The sequence below is a fragment of the Vombatus ursinus genome, unplaced genomic scaffold (assembly GCF_900497805.2).
Source record: "Vombatus ursinus unplaced genomic scaffold, bare-nosed wombat genome assembly UNPS02014859.1, whole genome shotgun sequence".
Lineage (NCBI taxonomy): Eukaryota > Metazoa > Chordata > Mammalia > Diprotodontia > Vombatidae > Vombatus > Vombatus ursinus.
Window position 1 is genome coordinate 4,214,577 of NW_020954637.1, and position 21,088 is coordinate 4,235,664.

Sequence of the window (21,088 nt, forward strand, 5' to 3'; positions counted from 1 at the left end):
TGTAACCAGGCCCAGTGCTCTGCATGCATCTGCCATCTGTCTCTTCCTTCTCCTTTGCCAGGGGCCCTAGCTCCACCGCCCTGACCAAATTGTTTCTGTCATGCTGTAGGCCTGGCACAGGTCTAGGCCTGCCCTCCTGGTACTCTCAGGTAACTTACAGGGAGTAGGAAGAAAGACCAAAGCTTCCTGTGCCTGACAGACAGGCTGGGGCTTGTGTGCCATGGCCCCTCCAGCCATCTATCTCTACGGCCCAAGATTCCCCAGATCAGTACCAGGTGGGCCTCAGGTCACAGGGCTCCAGGATTGGAGGAGAGGCCAGGCAACATTTCCTGCTGACATGGGTCCTTTTGATGGAAGAGATGAGAGGCCCACTGGCTTAAGGTCAAGGCCTTATGAGGTAGGGAGGGTAAGGAGGGTGGCTGGCCCCCTGGAGCTCAAAGCCAAATGGATGGAGAGACTCAAGAACATAGGATTCAGGAAAGGGCTCCAGGGCTGATATGGGTCATATAGCACCACCACCCCTCCCTTCCCGCCCCCCAACCTCCATCTACACACATACCCCTCTCCTCCTGCCCCAGCTGATCACTCAATAAAGAAGCTATATCTGGGGCAAGATGAAAGCTCAATACAGCATAAGAGTAGAACACAGGATCCCCTGGACAAAAAGATCTGAGGTCTCGGAATGGAGGCCAGAAGAAGCCTGGATTCCCTCTCTTGGTAACAGAGCAAAGGAACTGAAAGGAAATCGTGGGGGCCGAGTGACAAGATTGACTGTCAGCCTGGAGAGGGGATGGGGAAGGAGGAAATGGAAAGGAATGAGAAAACCAAGGACAGGGAGAGAGAAGGAGACAGAGAGAGGAAGACAGAGACAGAGAGCCAGAGTGAGGGCAAAGGAACCTCTCCCACTTGGTGGATGGAAAGGAGAGGACGGGGACCATGCTCACCTTGGACAGAGCTACAAAAGGAAACTTGTCCATTTCGAGCTGGAAGTCCTCTCCGGGCATGTGGTGAAGCTGGCCTTTGAGGATCCGGGCGGCGGTCACAGTGGACACCCCCATTCCTGCAGGGGGTGAGCAGCATATTCTGAGGTCTCCTCCCAAGGCCTCTGGCGCCGGGAGCCTCCCTCCCCACAGGCCCCAAGCTGGGGCCCACAGAGTAATGTGGCCATGTGGGCATTAATGACCTCCAGCTGCTGCCTGCCCCCTTGTGAGGCAGGCACAGGCTGTGGGTGCCTTGGAGTGAGGATTTCCCAGGCTTCAGAGCAGCTAATTGGCCCCTTGGGTAAACTTGGCCCCTCCCAGGCTTCCCCACAAACCACAGCAGCGGCAACTAGGGAGCTGGGCTCCCCAGGCTCATGGGAACCAGTGGTCAGAACAAAGTCTGAGTTCTGGGGGAAGAGGCCTGAGCTCTGCCTTCCAGATCTATTCTTCCCCAGTCTATGCCCTGGGCTCCAAGGATTCATCATCTCCCCATCTCCCATACATACGAGGCAAGAGAGCAAGAGCTGGAAAGAGACCAACCCTGCCAACCCCCCTCCCTTTTAGGTGAGGAAACAGAGGCAGGTGGGTGAGTGATCAGTGATCAGGGTCAGGCCATATTTGAACTTTTGGAGTTCAAGGGCAAAGCTTATTTCCCCGCTGCACCCCACTCCCTGGAGAATTCCATAATTCTTTAGCTCCCCCTATCTGGAGACCCATCGTCTCCCTGCCCGCCATGCAATGGTCCTCCAGTTCCTCCCCGCCCCCCACACCTGGCCCTGGCTGCCCCATTCCCCACACTCACCATCTCCCAGAAACAAGATCACGTTCTTGGCCACGTTGGTGTTGAGGCTCTGGAGCTCTAGAGCATGCTGTAGGGTCTGCTGTGCCTGGTCCCTCCAGTACTGAGGATTCTTCTCTTTCTCTAGGGGAGAAGGGGAGTCGAATTAGCATTGAGGGCCCAAGGGTTGGACGGGGAAGAAAGGTCCAACAGTGACTACTCTTGCAGTCCCTCTCAGTCTAGACCTGCATCCTGAGGTGGGACTCCCAGATGTGTAAATTCTCTCCATTGGTGCAAACTGGCAACTCCTCTCTAACACAGTCTTACGAGTTCTCTTAGTGACTTGGGACCTGGGATTGTTGTGGTTTTTTTTAAAATTGAAAACTGTATTTCAATGTAACTGATTTATTTTGTAATCTTTTGTGTTTTATTCAGCCTGCTAAAAGGGTCCATTAAGAACTGCTGCCCTTGGGGCAGCTAGGTGGTGCAGCAGATAGAGCACAGGCCCTGGAGTCAGGAGGACCTGAGTTCAAATCCCGCCTCAGATACATAACACTCACAAGCTGTGTGACTCTGGGCAAGTCACTTAACCCTAATTGCCCTTACCAAAAACAAAAAAGATTTGCAAATGGCTTTATTAAAAAAAAAAAAGCTGCTGCCCTAGATTGGCTGAAAAAGTTGTATGTGAATATAGTGGAATACTATAGTGCTATAAGAAATGATGAGCAGGCAGGTTTTAGAAAAAACCTGGAAAGACTTAATGAATTGATACTGAGTGACGTGAGCAGAACCAGGAAGACATCATATACAGTAACAGCAACATTGTGCAAGGAACAATTGTGTGTGACTTAGTTATTCTTAGCTATACAACGATCCAGGACAATTCCAAAAGACTCATGATGGAAAATGCTATTCATAGCCAGAGAAAGAGCCATGGAGTCTGAATGCAGATCATAGCATACTATTTTCACTTCTGTTTGTCCTTTCTTTCTTGTGGTTTTTCCCTTTTGTTATGATTCTTCTTCCACAACATGACTAATGCGGAAAAATGTTTACATGATTGCACATGTGTAACCCATATCAGATTGCATGCCATCTTGGGGAGGGGAGGGAGGGAGAAAAATGTGGAACTCAATCTTATAAAAGAGAATGTTGAAAACTTAAAACCAAAAGAACTGCTACCCAGCCTAGCCCCACATTGGGAAAGCCCGGGGAGGTTCAGAGATTGTGATCTAGAGAGAAGGGTACTCAGACAGCCCCTGCTTTTTACAAAGGGGGAGTCAGAGACCCAGGGGACTGAAACAGTTTGAACGAGGTTCCACTGACAGAGTCAGAGGTAGACTGACATTCTCTGTGCCATCTCATAGGCCACACTCCTGGCAATGGACAAGCCAGTCTGCGTTTCAGCTGTTCACTAAGGCATAGGCATACAGCCTTGACTTGGACTCTTAAAAGGGCCTGCCACAGGCTGGCTGGGCTTTGCTGGCATAAAGTTTGAGAACTCAGGACCACATGTGTGCCACAATGAGGCATTTAAAGAAGATTTGAGGAGAGGAATGTGACAATTTGACTCCTAATTGGCAGCCCCTAAAGGCTTAGCAAGGAATATCCTCACAAGCAACATCTTGACATAGTGCAATACTAAACCCATTTGGCAGATAAGGAAATTGAGGCTCATGAATCTCAGATCACACATCAAATCAGAGACAGAACTGGTTTCTTGCCTGAAAATAAAGAATGGGGATGAAGTAAACATATCACTAAAAGCATTTTCCTGGTCCCCCTTCTAGTTCTGAGAAAATAGAGGGAAGAGGATGGGTGACAAGATGCCCAGTTTCTCACATGCTGATGAGATACCTTGACCAGGCCTGAAAAAAGGGATAAACTAGCTGTGACCACAGGCAAGGCATTTCCTTTCTTAATTTTCCTTATTTCCTTAATTTTCTTGGAGCATATTTTATATATACTCTATATATATATAGAGTATATATACTTTCTTGAGAGCATATTTATGTTAATTTTCTTAACAGTAAAATAAGGGGTTTGGCTAGACATAACATAAGATCCCCTCCAGGTCTGACATTCTATATTATAACATAATATGACAGTGGTTCTCAAGCCCCTCTCAGCTCTGACAGTCTAATAGTCTAGCCACCAGTGACTCTGACATCCTGTGTTCTAAGGCCCCTCCCAGCTCTGACATTCTCTGTTCTAAGGGCTCTCCCAGCTTTGAAATTCTGTGTTCTAAGGCCTCTCCTCGCTCTGACCTTCTGTGTTCTACAATCTCTCCCAGCTCTGGCAATGATGTAAGAGGATCTAGGGGAAACCTAGAGGGATTGTGGAGAGGAAGAGTAGTAAGTTTCTGCGATTAGACCCAGAAAATGCCCAAGAGAGGCTTCAATGGGAAGGGCCTATGGAAATTGTGGGCCGACTGTTCAGAATGTATGCCTGTGTCTGGAATCAGGATAGATCCCCCTGCATGAAGATCAGGAATAGGCAGTTCCTTCTTCTAGCTGCTTCTTGGTCTGCACTGAGACACAATGTATGACATCCCTCATACACTGGATGATAGAACTGCCTCTGACTGAAGTTCCATGATTGAGCCCAGTCAGACACTTCCAGGGCTGGGGACCACGTCCTCCTTTTCCTATACTTCAGGATGTCCACACTGAGGTTGGAGGCAACACAAAGATCATCCAGTATACGCCTCTCATTTTTACAAGAGAGGAAAAATAAGGTCCACGAAAATGAGTTGACCATAACTGCTAATTCTAGGTTTCCTTGACTCCCAGCTTGGTTCTGTGGGGGACACTCCAGTTGCCTATCTTTTTCCAATCTTCTTGCCCTACCCAATCTACAAGAGAACTCTAGTTTCAGTCCTGGTACAAGAATTAAGAAGAATCTCAGGTCCCAAGTCAACTCTATAGTCCCATTGGGCCATAGGGTTAGGAGGGAGAATCATGGCTCCAGGAAGCCAGTTGGGAGAACTGCCTTTCTGTTGCCCTGTAGCCTGGAGCACAAAACATGGGCAGTGGAACGCTGCTGAAACAACATTGTACGCAGTAACAGCAATACTGCATGGTGATCAACTGTGAATGACTGAGCTCCTCTGATGAAGACAATGATCTTTGCCTCCAGAGAGAGAAATGATGGGGCTGCAGATTGAAGCCTATTTTTTTTCACTTTTATTTTTCTTGCTTTTTTTTTTTTGGCAACATGGCTAATATGGAAATGGGTTCTGTATGGCTTAATATATATATAATGGGTATCGTATTGTTTGCCTTCTCAATGGGTGGAGAAGGGGGGGAGGGAGAGAATTTAGAACTTTTTGTAAATGTTATAAATAATAATTTTTTTTTAAATCTTCCTGGGGTGAGCAGCTATCTTGCCAAAGGCTGACCCTAACCCCTGCCAGGACCAGTGGGCAGAGAGGTAAGAGGCACTATGGTGGAAAGAACAGTGGTGGTGCAGAGAGCAGAGGCCATGGTTCAAAGCCCAGCTGTAGAGTGCATGCCTGACCTTTCACAATTCACAGGTTTCTATGGGCTTCAGTTTCCTTTTCTGGAAAATGAAGGGGATTGGTTTAGAGGATCTCTCAGTTCCCACTCTTCTGGGGTATGAATCTCAGGTTGAAGGAACCTTCTCTGAACACTGAGGTTCTTGCAAAGATCAGGGTGAGGGAGGTGGGAGTAAATTTGGCTTCCCCTACTCATGAGCCATGCCCAGGCAGACACCCAAGACAGGCATGGTTTTCTTTTACATATAATCCTTCATAGTCAGCTCAAAGGGCTTCCTGAAGCCAGGAATGAAAAGGCAATTGGGACATCTGCCAAAAGCTGCCAAGCCTCTCTCCCCAGAGCCCTGTCCCAGGAAGCTGAACAGAGCTTCTAGGAAAAAGTGATTTCCATGCTCAGAAAGGACCCCACTGCAGGAGCCCTTGCTCAAGAGTTTTCAGGGGCTTCCTATTATCTCCTAACTTCTGGCCATCTTGATCACCCAGGGCATTAGCCCTATCCCTCCCCTTACCTCCCATCTTACCTGGTACAAGGGAGGAGAGGCAGGTTCCGGCCATCAGACCCAGGAGGAGAAGAAGCATGGTAGAATCTGTAGGTCTGCCCACCAGACTGAGCCTGGAGATCTGAGGCGTAGCTGGGTCAGATGTTCACTGACGTGCCAATCCTGTGGAAAAGAGAGGGCCAATTGGGCAATGGGCCCTCAGATGGGAAAGGGCTCAGTCCACTCCCCTCAACTATCTCAACTATCTAGGCCCTGACTTTGCCTTTGCCCCAGTCACACTAATATCCCCAGCTGTATCATTCTCATCCTTAGCTCATCTTGACCTGGAATGTTCTGCCTCTCCATCTCAGTTTGGACTCGAGCCTCTCTCTACTCATCTGAAGGAGCTGACTGTGAAGGTTTCTCCCAACTCTGATTTTCTGTATTCTAGGGTCCCTTCCAGATCTGATGTTCTATGTTTCATGAACATGTTCTACATCCCAGAACTATGTTCTGGGTTAGGAGAATGCTAGAAAGTCTAGGCAGGCAGAGCCCAGGCACAATGAACTGAGCCATCATGCTCTCTCCTCAGGTAACGCCTGAAGTCTGCATAACTGCCCCCACCTCTATCTCATCCCCTGCCACAGGGCATGACCAATGCCCAGATCCAAGTTTCTTTTGTCTTCTGAAGATGTAGCAGCCCTTTCACTGGCTGCCCATTGCTGATTGGCTCCCTGATGCCCAATCACGGGGCTATGTGCAACCCAGAGCAGTCCATCCCCTCTGCCAATGCTCCGATGGCCTTGAATAGGAGCTTTTGAGCGCCAAGCCTCCCTGCCCCCTCCACCACCCTCCCCTACCCTCCCAGCCTGGGCCCCCTTCCCTTTTCCTTGCTCCGTGCGCTGGTTACTTATTGCCTAGTAGTAATGGTAGTAACCCCTCTGCTAGGCTCAAACAATGAGATGCAGAGAAGGACCTGTTAGAGCCAAGGGAGAGTGGACACAGGGGAGGGGTGGTCCAAACTCAGAATGGCAGGCTTCCAATCCACCTCTCCATGGACTTGCTCTGTGATGCTGGGTACCTGTCATTCAGGGATGCCCCTTCCCCATCCCATCTTTTTTTTAATCTCTAAATGAATGTAAAGGAGGACAACTGAAGTCATATCCGGGATGGGAGGGAAAAGAAAGTGAGAAAAGGGAGAGGGGAAGAGGGATAACAGGAAGAGGAAGAAATGATGGGGGAGAAGAGAGAACAAAGAGGATGGGGAAAGTAAGGGATAAGCAAGCTGGAAGAGAGAAAAGGGGGGAGATGCAGGGAGAATGGAGGGAAGAGGGAAGGAAGAAGGGGTAGAAGAGAGGAGAGAGAGAGAAAAAAAAACAGAGACAGAGACAGGGCACAAACACACCTACCTGAGGGGTTGGGCCAGGCGGCATGTGAAATAACAAAGAAGGCTTAGGATTAGCATTAGAAACATGACACTGAGGCCTGTGGTAAGGGCCAGGTCCAGAGTACTAGACAGGAGGGCCATGCTGGGATCTGTGCCTGGAAGATGGGACTTCCTGAAACTCCAAACCCCTAAAGCTTCCACCCTCCAGGAGAGAACAATGCAGAGTCAGGCCCAGAAACGGCTCATTGACTGCTTGTTTGCAGACTCAGCACCTCCCCTAATGGACTTTATCTCAGGGAGATAATAGTATTGGATTAGGCCAAGGCAAGTGAGAGCTCTGGGGCCAGCTCAGGGGTTAGACAGAGACATCTGACCTTCACCACTGACCTTACCTTAGCTCACAGATTCCAGTGAAAGTCACCAGGCAGAGGGAGAGAGAACGAGGAAGAGACTTGGGTTCTTGTCTATGCTTTGCCGCTAACTTCCTTCGTGACCTCAGGCACTCTGGGCCTGTTTCCTCTTCTGTCAAGCTAATATAGGGCCTAGACCTGTACTTTCATATGGTCTTAGAGTTGCCTGAGGCACTGAGATTGATCTCTAAGAGAACTTGATCTCAGGGCTTCCTGACCCCATCCTGCCTCCTAGTAATAGCTAGCACTTATGTGGGCTACCTCATTTGATCCTCCCAATAGCCCTGGGAGGGAAGTGCTATTATTATTATTCTCATTCTACAGATGAGGAAAGTGAGGCTCCAAGTCTTGCAAGGTGTCAAAGAGTGAGTGAACGAAGGTCTTCCTGACTCCTTAGCCGCTAGGTTCTGTGTACCTGTCCTACAGGCCTTGGGGGGATGCTGGGAGAACCAGGATTGTATATGTTCTGAAGTGGAAGGAGAGAGAGCCCAAATAGCTGGTGAAAAGTGAAAGGTGAAGGAACATGAACACTGAAGAAAAGCTGAATAGCTAAGAAATCGATAACGTTGGACACAGCAGGTTCAGTTGTGGGGTGGGAACTCAGGATGTAAAGGGGAGAATGAATGGATGGTAGAAAGTGAGGAAAACAAAGGGGAATTTGTCATTTAAAGAAAGAGAATGGGGGGGGCAGAGTCAAGGAGCCTTAAGCATCTTGGTAGGTGTCCCAGGAAGTCAGTAGTCAGGGAGAGATTAAAGACTGAGGACTCAGCTAGGTGGTACAATGGACAGAGCACTGGGCTTGGAATCAGAGCGACTCATCTTCCTGAGTTCGACTCAGACCTCAGACACTTACTTGCTGTGTGGCCCTGGGCAAGCTCCTTAGACACTGTTTGCCTCAGCTTCCTCAACTAAAAAATGAGCTGGAGAAGGAAATGGTAAACCACTGCAGTATCTTTGCCAAGAAAACCCCAGATGGGGTCACCAGGAGTCGGATAAGACTGAAATAACTGATTAACGACATAATTGAATAGCAAAAATGGGATTGGGGGAGAGGGGGAAGAGAGGGAATTACCTTGACTTTTTTTTGCCAGTTGGACATGACTGAAACTACTCAACAACAATAACAATGGGGCAAGTTCCAGAGATGGAAGGGGATCAGCTCAAGGGCACAAACAGAAGGGGTGAACCTTGGCAGGGCTACGATCTTTAAGTTGCTTGGGTAACTTATAAAGACTGTCTAAAAAGTCAGAGAGGTACATTTTTTTTAAAAACAGATTTGTAAGAGTGAAAATGCTCACACCTAGATCATTGAAATACTGAGCATATCCCAACTCTGTGAGGATGGTAGGACAAGGATCATGTGCCCTAAGAGCATAGAATGTCGGAGCTGGGACAGGCCTTAGAATAAGCTGTCAAAGTCAGAAGGGCTCTTGAAGATCAATTTCAACTACCTTGTTTTACAGATGATCTAAAGCAGACTAGGTCACAGAGGCTAGTTAAGTAGCAGAACTGGGATTAGAACCCAGCTGTTCTGCCTCCAAATTCTTTCCATGACACATGTACAATTCTGCACCTCTGTGAGGCCATCTGAGCAGGTGAGTGTAGGGTACCTTGACCAAGTAACTGATTCATTAAGGTTTTAAAAGACTGTCAGCACATTCCTCCAAAGTCTCCCACAGAGCCCCACTCTTACCAAAGCTGACCAAGGGGAGAGAGACCTTCTCCTGAGGATCCTGGGTCCACAAGGAGAAACCAGAAAGAATCTCAGTTCCAAAGGAGACACAGTATCCAGAGGTCCAGAGACCCAAGAGCCCCAGCCACGGAGCCTCTGACCACACTCTGCAGGCTTCTTTGGATTGGAGAGTGAGGGGCAATCCACCTGACATAACATTTTTGTAATGTTTATAAACAAATATAAGCCCCCTACTATGTGCCAGACACTGTGCTAAGCACTGGGAATACAAAGAAGAACCAAACAGAGGAGCTCTCAGTCTAATGGGGGAAACATATAGCTATGTGCAAACAAGATTTTTATATATATATACACACATACACACATACACATACACATATATATACATATATATAAGCATTAATTAATGAAGCATGAGCATTAAAGAAGAACAGAAAAGGCTTTCTGTGGAAATTGTGCACACTGCCCCCAAAGAGAGCAAAGAAAGAGGAGAAAGACCCCTATGTACAAAAATTTATGGCAGCTCTTTTCAGAGAAGCCCACTAAGATGAGACAGTTTAGGAAATGCTGGTGGAATGGAATACTATTCTATCTACTATTCAGAGGAAAATGGGCAGACCTCTATGAACCGATGCAGGGACATAGAGAATTTATACAATAATCACAACATAATGAGGCAGCTAGGTGGCTCAGAGAACTGGGCCTGGAGTCAGAAAGACCTGAGTTCAAATCCAGCCTCAGACACTTACTAGCTGGGTGACCCTGAGCAAGTCACTTCATCCTGAGGGGACCTTAGAACAGAGAATGTCAGAGCTAGAACCTTAGTATCTATCTAGTGTGGGTGATTTGTCCAAGATTAAAGTCAATTGGTGACAAAGGCTTCCCACTCATAACTCAGTCTAGTTTCCTAACTTAGAGTCAGGAAGATTTGAGTTCAAATCCATGTTCTAAGGCATGCCCTCTCCCCACCATTCCTGCCCATTTAGCCTATTGGAGATTCCCTCCTGTGTCTTGTGTTTCACATCTTTCATAAAGTCTATAAATAAACCTTGATACGAATTAAAATCACAGCATCTAGGTACCTATTAAGCTGATCTTTGCTGAAAACAATTCCAACGTTCTTTGCTTGTGCTTTCTTGACCTTGGGGCTTGAAATATAACTTTTAGTCACTGCCTTTTGCTGAGTGTCCCACTCTCCACGCTCCCCTGACCTGGAGCATTTGGGGTCCAAAGTTACAGTAGACAGGGAACAGCTTTTTCTCTCCCCACCCCTGGGCCAGAGCTCAGGCCCTATTGAATAGTGCTGGGCAGACAGCTGCTGCACCCAGGGCTCTGGATGAAGACTAGAGGTTTCCTGGGCTGGCAGCAACCAGGCCTGGAGGATGGATCAGGGGATACTAACTAAATAGCCCTGTGACCCTGAGCATCTTCACTTTTTTAATTAAAACAATGAATGTCATACCTGGGAGGGCCCTTGGAACAGAGTGTCAGAGCTGGGAGGGCCCTTAGAATACAGAATGTCAGAGCTAGGAGGGCCCTTAGAACACAGGATGTCAGAGCTGGGAGGGCCCTTAGAACATGGAATTTTCTGACCAGAGAGAGGACACCTGCTTTCTTTCTGGATTCTCCTAAAGCCAATTTAGAATTGCATGACCTTTTCTACTACACTGACCACCCATTCAACCAAAACAGCCATTGTTCTTTTGCAGATGAAGTGATTCCTGAAGTTGTTTTTTAATCCAAATATAAACCTTTACGTTAATTCCCATTACATTAGAGGAATTGAGGTAGGACAGTAGCATTGGACTTAGAGTTGGGAAGACCGCAGTTCAAATCCAGCCTCAGACACTTAGTAGCAGTGTAATACTGGGCAAGTCAGTTAACACTGTTTGCCTTGGTTTTCTCAACTGTGAAATGGGCTGTTGAGTATCAAATGAGATTCTATTCTCAAAGTGCTTTGCAAACCTCAAAAACACTATATGGCTTGTTATTGTATTACTTGTTATACCCATCCCAATGTTCTGCATTGCCAAGATATTGAGTCCTCCAGTCATCTCTAAATTTAAAAATGTTTAAAACAGCACAGAACAGGGAATATTAGGACTGGAGGAAACTTTAGAATAAAGAATGCTCTAACACTGGATGTCAGAGCTGGATAGTTTAGGAAACTGAGGTCCACCCAGAAAGCAGGAGTCCTGATCTTGACCCTAACACTGACTTAGGAAGAAAGGAAGAAGTCAAGAGACCAGATTCTGTCAGCAGTCACTAAGGTATTTAACCTCACTTTTCACACTTGTAAAATGGTGGTAAGAGCATTGGCTCTGCCCACCACCCAGCATCTTGTAATCCTCAGCCATAAGACTGGACTACACCAATAGGAACACAAATCAGGGGTATGATGCTATGGGAGAATAAACAGTCTGTTCACTGGTTGAGTGAAAGGGGGATGGGGCCTGGGAATAAGCAAGGATAACTGTTCATAAGCAGTCACTCCATGAATGCATAGGGCCCTTCCTAAGGAGTCTGGGAAAAGAACATTGAGTTCTGGGTCATTCCAATCTAAGACTCCACTAGGGGATAATGGGGCGTACTATGTCAAGCCTTTCGAATGAACAGGCATGTTCCTAAGGGAGTGGAGAGCAAGGTGCCCCATGTCCCTTACCCCACTTTTGAATAAGACAACCTGGAGGGAAAATATTGATCTATATTAACCTCCATACCAGGAGTTCCCTACACCAATTAAATCACTGGTCACATAGCACATATTTAAAGGTTTATATAGCACAGAGAGTGCCAGGTATGGAGTCAGGAAGACCAGAGTTCAAATCCAGCCTCAGACACTTACTAGCTGTGTGACCTTGGGCAAGTCACTTAACCCTGGTTGCCTCAGTTTCCTTATCTGTAAAATGAGCTGGAGAAGGAAATGACAAAGTACTCTAGTATCTGTGCCAAGAAAACCCCAAATAGAGTCACAAAGAATTGGACATGGCTGAAACAACTGAGTTAGAAAAGGTTTATATCAGCTCATTTGATCTTGGTGAGGGAGGAGCTACCACTGTCTCACAGGCTTCTCCGCCTATAACTCTTGTGATTGACCCCTTTCCTTCCCTGAAGAATGTTTTCATTCCATGTATGCTCTTCCAGCATGCTACAGTTAAGAGTGAACTCCAAAAAAAACCACAAAAAAAAAATAATAAAAGTGAACTCCACACAACCATCTCTGGGGAAGCTTGGTATGAATGTACTGTGGCCTGTAGCAGCTGGACATTATCGTACGGTGCCATACAACAGGGTGCTTGGGTGACATTAGAACAGCCAGTGCAATGCTGAACTAATGGTTCCTGGGGATGTGATGTTCCTTGAGATAAAGCCCCATAACTCCACCCAACCCATCCCAGAGCCATACAGCATCACTCTGGGAATGGATAACCTGCCCAAATCAGAGCTAAAGCTCTGAAGCCAGAGAAAAAACAATTCCATCAGATTGGGGGGGTGGGATGAGGGCAATCGTGCAGTCAATTTACCTAAAAAACAGAATATCAGAGCTGGAAGGGGACTCAAGGATTATCTAATGTGGAGATCCTTAACTGTTTGAGATGGAAAGTTAATGATCTATCATTGCATTTCAATATAATTTATTTTATGCATTTAAAAACATATGTGTCTAATCTCTAGGGTGGGGGGAAGAAAAAAAGGGAAAAATAGAAATTTACATAATAATTTTGTTGTCTATTTGAAAATAGCAAGCTGTACGTGGTAGATTTGCAGTTTTGAGTGTAATCATCTTTTTTTATTATACTACGTTATGGAAATGCTTGTTTTATTCCATAAATTAATAAATTTTAAGAAACACCAAATAAGATTCTGGGAAGGAGCCCACAGAGGCTTCACCAGACTGCTAAAGAGGTCCAGGGCAAGCAAAAAGTAAAGAATCCCCAACCTCCTTTGTTTTATGGCTGAAGCCACCATGGGTTCAAGTTTTCCAGTTCTGCCAGTCTTTTTCACCATAAAAGTGCCTTGCCCATGGTCTATTGCTGGGGTCAGTCCCCGGTAAAGTCAGGACCAGAATTCAGGGATCTTCTTCTCCCCTGAAACTATCTCCTCTTCACTTATGTTTTCCTCATCTAAATGGTTGATATGGAACCATATGGACCAAAAACAGATATGAGCATAATAAAGGAGGAATGGAAAAGATGGATTGCTTACTCCACGTGCAAGGAATCTGCACTCTTGTCCCTTCGCCAGGGATCCCAAGGAATGAAGTAATAGACAACAGAATGGGTCTGTTTCTTGAAGACACAGGGATCAGGAGAGCCATGGGAAGATAACTCAGAAACATGCTGAGGCAGAGGGAATATCATCTGGGGATTAAAATACTGTCTGGGTATTCTACATTTGGCTACCTGGGAATTACCCAATGAATCTGTCTATCCCAAGGGGGCTTATCCAAGATGCCTGGTGGGCAAGTCATCCCATGGCAGAAGAACAATGTCCTCATTGAAACTCTGTGGAGGGGAGGACTGATCCAGCCTGGATTAGTGAAAAACCTCCAAAACATGATGTTAGACCAGATAACCAGAGGTCCCTTGCAGCCCTGACATTCTGTGTTCTACCTGACAAGGAGTCAAGAGTTGTTATTGTTTAATCGTTTTCAGTTATGTCACCAACTCACCCCTTGGGGCTTTCTTGGCAGAGATACTGGAGTGGTTTGCCATTTCCTTCTCCAGCTCATTTGACAGATGAGGAAACTGAGGCAAACAGGGTGAAATGACTTTCCCAGGGTCACACAGCTAGTGTCTGAGGCTGGATTTGAAATCATGAGGATGAGTCTTCCTGATTCTCTAAGCCTGGCACTCTATCCACTGTACCACCTAGCTGCCCATAGATTGACACGGGACAGCAAAGGCATGGATGTAATAGGTGGTATGACCTGTATAAAGGTTAGTAAGATTGTAGAGCAGTAAAAAGGAAATAATTTAGCTGACATTCATATGGCATTATAAAAGTTCTCCAAAAAGGTAAATCTGAGGGCAGATTTGAATTCAGCTCTTCCTGACTGCAGGCCTAGCACTCTATCCATTGAGCCATTTAGCTGCCCTAGAGTCAGGAAGACAGCAGTTCAGATTTGACCTCGGGACACTTACTAGTTGTGTGACCCTGGGCAAATCACTTAGCCTCAGTTTCTTCAGCTGTAAAACAGAGATAATAATAGCCAATTCCTAGATCTGTTGAGAGGATCAAATGTGATATTTACAAAGTGCTTAGCAAACCTTAAAGTATAAATGCTAGTTCCAGAGAATTGCCCAGGGTCACATGGCATGACCAGACTAGATTTCCTACTTCATTTCCAGACTCCACGCTTTTGCCTGCCCCATACCTGAAATACTTCCCCTCTTCTGCTCCTTGTCTTAAATCCCACCTTCTACAAGAGACTTTCCGTCTTCTTCACCTCTCCTCTAACTAGCCCTGCCCCCCACTAGTGGCCTTTGGGTCTAAGGATACCTCTCATTTGAATTATGTCATATGGACATTGTGCCTTTCTTTGTATGTCCAGAGGATTAGCACTGCCCCTCAGAACAGGTTGACAAAATTTCAGCTAAGAAAACAATTGAAGGAACTGGGGATATTTAGCCTAAAGAAAAGACACATAAGTGGCTTGGTGGACAGTCCTGGGCCTGAAGTCAAGACCTAAGTTCAAATCCAGCCTCAGACACTAGTTTTATAATCCCAGGCAAGTCACTTCACCTGTGTTTGCCTCTATTTCCTCATCTGTAAAATGGGGATAATCATAGCACCTATCTCCCAGGTTTGTTGTGAGGAGGACCAAATGGGATCATTGTAAAGCACTTAGCACAGTGCCTGGCACTGTTATAGTTCTCTCTACATAAATGTTAGTTATTAACATTATATATTGCTTGTCATCCATGGCGATGGCTGGATCTGCTCCGCTCAGCCCCCGAGGGCACAGCCAGAAGTAAAGGTGACAGTCCTAAAAAGGCAAATTTGGGTTTGAGATAAGGAAAAACCTCCTTAGGCGGAACGGTCTGCGCCTCTAGAGGTGGTGTGTTGCCTTCACTGTAGCTTTTCTAGGGAATACGATTGGTAGGGATTACCAATAGTCTCTCTGAAGTACCTCCAAATTTACACGATTAAGGCAATTCTGTAGCATGGTCACCCCCAGTCACTGCAACATGTCACTGCATCTCTAAGGTCAACGAGCTGAATTAAGGACAAACGTGAAAGCCCCCTTGCTGTACTCACTTCCTGAAAGGGGACTCAGGATAAATGAAGCCCTCTACTGTAGCCGGTTGTCCAAAACCTCTCACTCAGTCAGCTGGGCAGAGGGCAACAGCACAGGTCCTACATTAACCATACCCGGGATGGTTGGAGTCCAGCTTGACTCAGCTTCTAGTTCTTCTACTTTGTGCCACTTTTCACTTTTTTCATCTGGGCTCTATCACTCTCAAGATCCCCTTCTGTCAGAGCTGGACGAGACCTTAGAGCCCCAAATTAGAATGAGAAGAATCTTGGGGATATTCTGGTCCAACATTTCTTTTCCTGATGAGAAAACTGCAGCCAGAGATAAGGTCTAATAGAAGCTGGTGGCCAAAAAAAAAAAAAAGAAAACCAAAAACCACAAGGACAAGGAACCCAGGTCTCCAGACTTCTGATCTGGAGGGTTATTTGATCTAAAAACCGCCATTATTGGAGTCACTGCACAGTGGTGTAAGTGTGCTCAGGGTCTGCTACAGTGTATAAGGATGCTTGTTCTGGTGGGCTTGGCCCTTTCATTCCTAAAGACTCCTGCCCTGGTGGTTGCCTCAGTTTCTCACTCTATCTAAGTCTGGCTCCAGCCAGGTTTCACTCCTTGGCTATTCTCTTGTCAGAAGGCCTCAGTTCTGCCAGTGCTGCCCCACCCCTCCCCTTATAATTCTCGCTTTCCGGTTTTTAAACCATACTCTGTTATTGTTCTTGGAAAAATGTATCAGATCTACTCCCTTAAGGCTCCAACCCACTCTCCAAACCCATACACCAATTGTTTGGCCACCACTCCTATTATTGTATTATTTCCTCAGTTAGAATGTAAGCTCTTGGGATCAGAGAATGTCTCACTTTTTCTCTTGCTACCTTCAGAGCTTAGCACAGAGTTTGGCACCTAGCAAGCATTTAGGAAATGCTTTTTCATTCATTCATTCACTAATTTGTTTAGCGTTACCAACTCTTTGAAGTCAAAGTGTCATCGTACCTGACCCTACCTGGCAACATTCTTTCCCCTTCCCCTTTTAAATCCAGATTTTAATCTGTAGTAGGCAGGAAAACTAGATCCTAGGATTTAGCTGAATAGAGACCAGCTCTTTCACTCGATGGCTCAGGCAAAGTGATTTACCCAAAGTTACCCAAGGTAGCAAGGGGGGGCAGAGTTAGGATTCAATCTTGTTTCTTCTTGACTCCAAAAATCCAGATCATCCCAGTTACTACTCTCTCCCTGTTACAATTTTGTACTTGTATCTTCTCCAGTAGAATGTAAGGTCCTTGAGGGCAGGAACCACGTTTTTTTGTAACCATAGTCAGTCAACAACTGATGTAATGATGTAATGATGCTTACATCACATCAGTTCCATTACAGGTAAACCAGAGGTAATCTAGTCCAAAAAAGAAACTGAGGCCCAGGGAGGTTAACTTGCTGAATGTCATAGATACAGTCATATAAGTGGCAGAGCCAGGCTTCCAATCCAGAGCTCTTTTCATAGAAAGAATTTTAACCACTGGGCTCATTAGAACTGTGTGTAAAAGAAGAGCTGATAAACTCTAAGTGAGAGTCCTAAAAGAAAAAGGCATTTGTGAGCTTTAGTTTCAAACATTTGGCACTTAAGTTGGCAGTTGTGGTCTTGTTCAGACTCCTTGGGTGTTCTCTATTGAGTCTAGAAAGCTGGGTTTACTCATGAGGGCACCCAGATATTGTTATTTACTGTGATTTGTCGGGGAAAGCAGTTCAACCTGTTTGGTGATGGTCACCATTTGTTTTCTATATATATATAAACATTCTTGATAGTGGTGGGGCAGGTGAGAGTCTGACATTCAATACTACAACCTTAAAAGGCTTGGACATAAGTGTATAATTTCATGATCACAGTATTGTATAACGACAAGAACACAGACCTTGGAGTCAGATGATCTAGGTTGGGGTCTAGGCCGGTACAGCCTGTATTACCTTGGGGAAATAAACTTCCTTTCTCTGGGCTACAGCTTTCCTCATCTATAAAATAAGGGGGTCATAGCTGGAGGCAAGTAGGTGGCACAGCTGAACAACAACACCAATAGATATTGGCCAAAAGGTTTGTACGTTGGTCCACTGGGAAGCAGATGCCGTCGGGCTCCCGGAATGTGAGACACTCATGCCAGCCATGGGGCCTCTTTGGGATGGAAATCAGCAAAGTATTCATCGGAGTAGGGTCTAATTGAGGTTTGCAGGGTAAGCCCAGTGGTAAGGGGAGCAGGAGGGCCCAGGAAACCTGGCACTAATGGGCTGTGTGCCCTTATTTCCATCCTGACCTTTTCTCCTCACAGGATCTAACAAATTCTGTCCAAGTTGGAAGAGACCTTGGAAGAGAAAGCGTCATAGCTGAGAAGAGACCTTACAATCCATCCAGTCCAAGACCCAACAACTTGGCCAAGGCCACAAAACAAGTTGATTAGTAGAGTGGAGTTGATTAGTAGAGTGATGTTTTAAATCCAGAAGCTCTGATTTCAAATCCCACTTTTCCTTGCTACCTTTGCAAGATTCTTCTCTTATGACTCTACTGTGTGATCTCTGGCCAATGTGGGCTGGCCTCTGTCCTCTGAATTTGTCCTGCCCTCTCCTCTAGTCTCAGGGAAGCTGTCTACTCCATGGCTTGGAAGAGACAGACCCCCATTCCACCTATGCCTTCACTTCCTTCAGGGCCCAGACTCCGCGCTCCCTCCCTCATGCGATATGCACCGTGGTATGCACCAGGCTGCTTCTTTTCTCTCAAGCACCCCCTGGGTGGGGGGAAAGAGGGGGAATCCAGGACATTTCTTATTTCCCTAAAGGCCTCAAAGCCCTTAGGGGAAAAGTTTGACCCAAACCTAACTGAAATGAAGGTAATTCAATTAAGTGCCTACTATGTGCCAGGCATTGTGCTAAGCTCTAGGGATACAAAAAGGCAAAAGCCAGTCCCCTGCCCTAAGGAGTTTACAATCTAACGAGAGAAACAACATGCAGACAAATATATAGGAAGTAAGGCCAATTCTAGTCAATCCTTGCCTCAAGGAAGTCTCTGGACATCCTTATACTTAGCCCTGGATGACAGTGAATCAGGAACCCAGAGTCCAGTGCTCTAGTCCAGACTGACCACTGTCTATACAACCTTTAACCTTCACTTCGCCTTGGTCTCCTTATCTGTTAACACGAAGGCATTTTGGTCCCTTCCAGCTCCAACATGCAATGTGATCTAGTTCTTTTACATCGAACTAGCTCTAATTCAATAATTCTATGCAATTAATATTATGCGCCTGCTCTGTGCAAGGCACTGGAGATTCCAAAACAAGACAGAGGGCTGGCCACCAAGTGTTCAATTATTTAGGTGAAAGTACAGAACATGTAATTACAACCAGACTTGTCCCAGAAGAGATAAGAACATATACCTTCCTCCTCTCTTTGCAGAGGTGAGGACTTTGGGTATAGAATATAATGACAGAGCCAGTTGAAATGCTGCTCAGTTTTCTCCCCCCTTCTTCCTTTTTTAGTCATTGTTAGGAGAGATGACTTGGAAATTGTTTGTGATAGAACATTAAGTATCCATCCTTCACTCTAGGACATCACAAAGCATTCCTGGACAATGAGTAGCCTTATCCAGCAGCTTCCCAGAAATGTACAAGGAGTTAAGCCTTCATAAATGACAACCAACCCTACCTGAAATGAAGGAAGATAGTTAAGCCCCTAAAACAACTACAAACACTTGCTAACAAGAGTACCTTCTTTACAATGGCACACGGATGGAACTGTCAGTGAGAAATGAACAATGTCCATTAGCCACATGACCTTGAGTACACCAAAGGGGAAGAAAAGAAACCCCAAAATAGGAATGTTATGTGTGGAAGGAAATAGATGGAACAGGAAACAGTGGTATAGACCTATGTTCCTCAAAAAAAAAAAAATGTACGGGAAGACAATGGTATAAAGTATCTCTTCCATTGGTACTTCCATTCTAACTGACCAATCATATAAGTTTTTTTTTAAGCTTCAAAAAATTCCAACCCCATTTTTTACTTACATAGATTCAAAAGCAATAGGGGGCCAGGTAGAATCAAGGACAACTCAGGTTGCAGACCTGATTGAAAGTAAGGAGTCCTCAAGAGAAGGAAATCTTTGGAGGAGGGAAGATAAGTGCATATGAGATTCTGATTAGATAGCCAAGGGGGAGCGTCCAGTGGAGATGAGAGGGCGAGGCTTATAGCTTCATATGTATAGAGACAGAAAGAGTTGATGAGCTGAGCTGATGGGAGAGAATTGAAAGAGATGAAGACCCAGAACAGAGCCTTGGAACAGAGCAATCTGCTAAATAGGCAGGAAATGAATGAAGGTTCAGCAAAGACTGAGTGGTGGTCAGATAGATTAAGAAAGAGAGTGTCCCAGAGGAGGGAGTAAATGGCAGCATCCAAAGCCAGAGTCTCAGGAATTTAGAAATTTAGAATCTAAAAATGAAAGATCATCAGTAACCTCTGCAAGAGCCATTTTAGTTTAATGGTGGGGTTGGGGGCCAGTTCACTGATAATCTGTGCCTTTTACACTGGCTCCCCTCTCCTCCCTAGACTGTTTTGCATCCGCATAGTTCAAGATCACCTCCTAGGCTCAGCTCAAGTACCACCTCCTTCATGAGACCTTTCCTCCTCTTCCCTGTGATTGGGGCTGCCCCCTTTTCTTGCATTTCTTTATCTGTGTACATGGACTATTCTTTTGTCTTGTATCCCCAGCATCTGGTGCATAGCAAATACTTAAAAATGCTCAGAGAAGGGTCAATGATAGGGTCGTAGTTGATAAAGGAAGCAGGTGAGGCAAGAGCTCTGGCCTGCTACATTGTACAGTCCCTTCCAATGCTAACATTCCATCTTCTGAGATCACTTCCAGTCCTAAAAATTCTAGGATTCTATGTTCCAAGGATTTCCAAAAGGGCAGTTAAGAACAAACATCAATCATTGACCAAGTGATTAATGTATTTTTAACCAAACCACAGATGAATTCAGAATGGGATGAAAAGAGTTTTCATGTCTCTCCAGGGAAATAGTTTCCCCCAAGTTACAGAGCTGATTTCCTTCATGCTCTTCTGTGCTCTGTCTTGTGGCCTTTCTGGTCCCTCCTACAGCCTTTCCCCTCTCCTTCTGCTGTTCTCTGGGGTCCTCTCCTTTCTCCCACTCCAGCCACTTTGGGATCTGGAAGAAGACCCTTTCTAATAGATTTGATAGGGTGGTGGGCATTCATCATGCAGGGTCCAAAAGCTGGAGGTGGGTGGGGAGTGAAAGGACTTGGGATCCTTCCAAGAGCAGCCATCTGGTGAATTGATCTTTTACGAGGGAAGGATTTAGGATTGGTCAGAAGGTCAACCCCTTCATGTTACCATCTGTAAAAAATGTCCTTAACCATTTTTTTAAAGAACCTATTGGCAGTCTGTTGAAGCCTATGGATCCCTTCTCCAAAATTTAAAAAAAAATTTTTTTTTAGGCAGTTGGGATTAAGTGACTTGCCCAGGGTCACACAGCTAGTAAGTGCAAGTGTTTGGTCTGAGGCTGGATTTGAACTCAGGTCCAACCTGACTCCAGGGCCAG

At 45.8% G+C, this 21,088-nt stretch overlaps 1 protein-coding gene across 1 annotated transcript in view; it reads right to left on the minus strand.

The window, feature by feature from the left end:
* ALPL (alkaline phosphatase, biomineralization associated) overlaps positions 1–21,088 on the minus strand; it is a 51,949-nt gene that overhangs the window by 17,058 nt on the left and 13,803 nt on the right. Inside the window, exons 2-4 of the mRNA XM_027841445.1 lie at positions 5,797–5,937; positions 1,783–1,902; positions 945–1,060 (exon numbers count right to left, since the gene is read on the minus strand). Coding sequence (XP_027697246.1) covers positions 945–1,060; positions 1,783–1,902; positions 5,797–5,854 — 294 coding nt within the window. The 5' untranslated portion in view covers positions 5,855–5,937. The remainder of the gene's footprint in view (positions 1–944; positions 1,061–1,782; positions 1,903–5,796; positions 5,938–21,088) is intronic.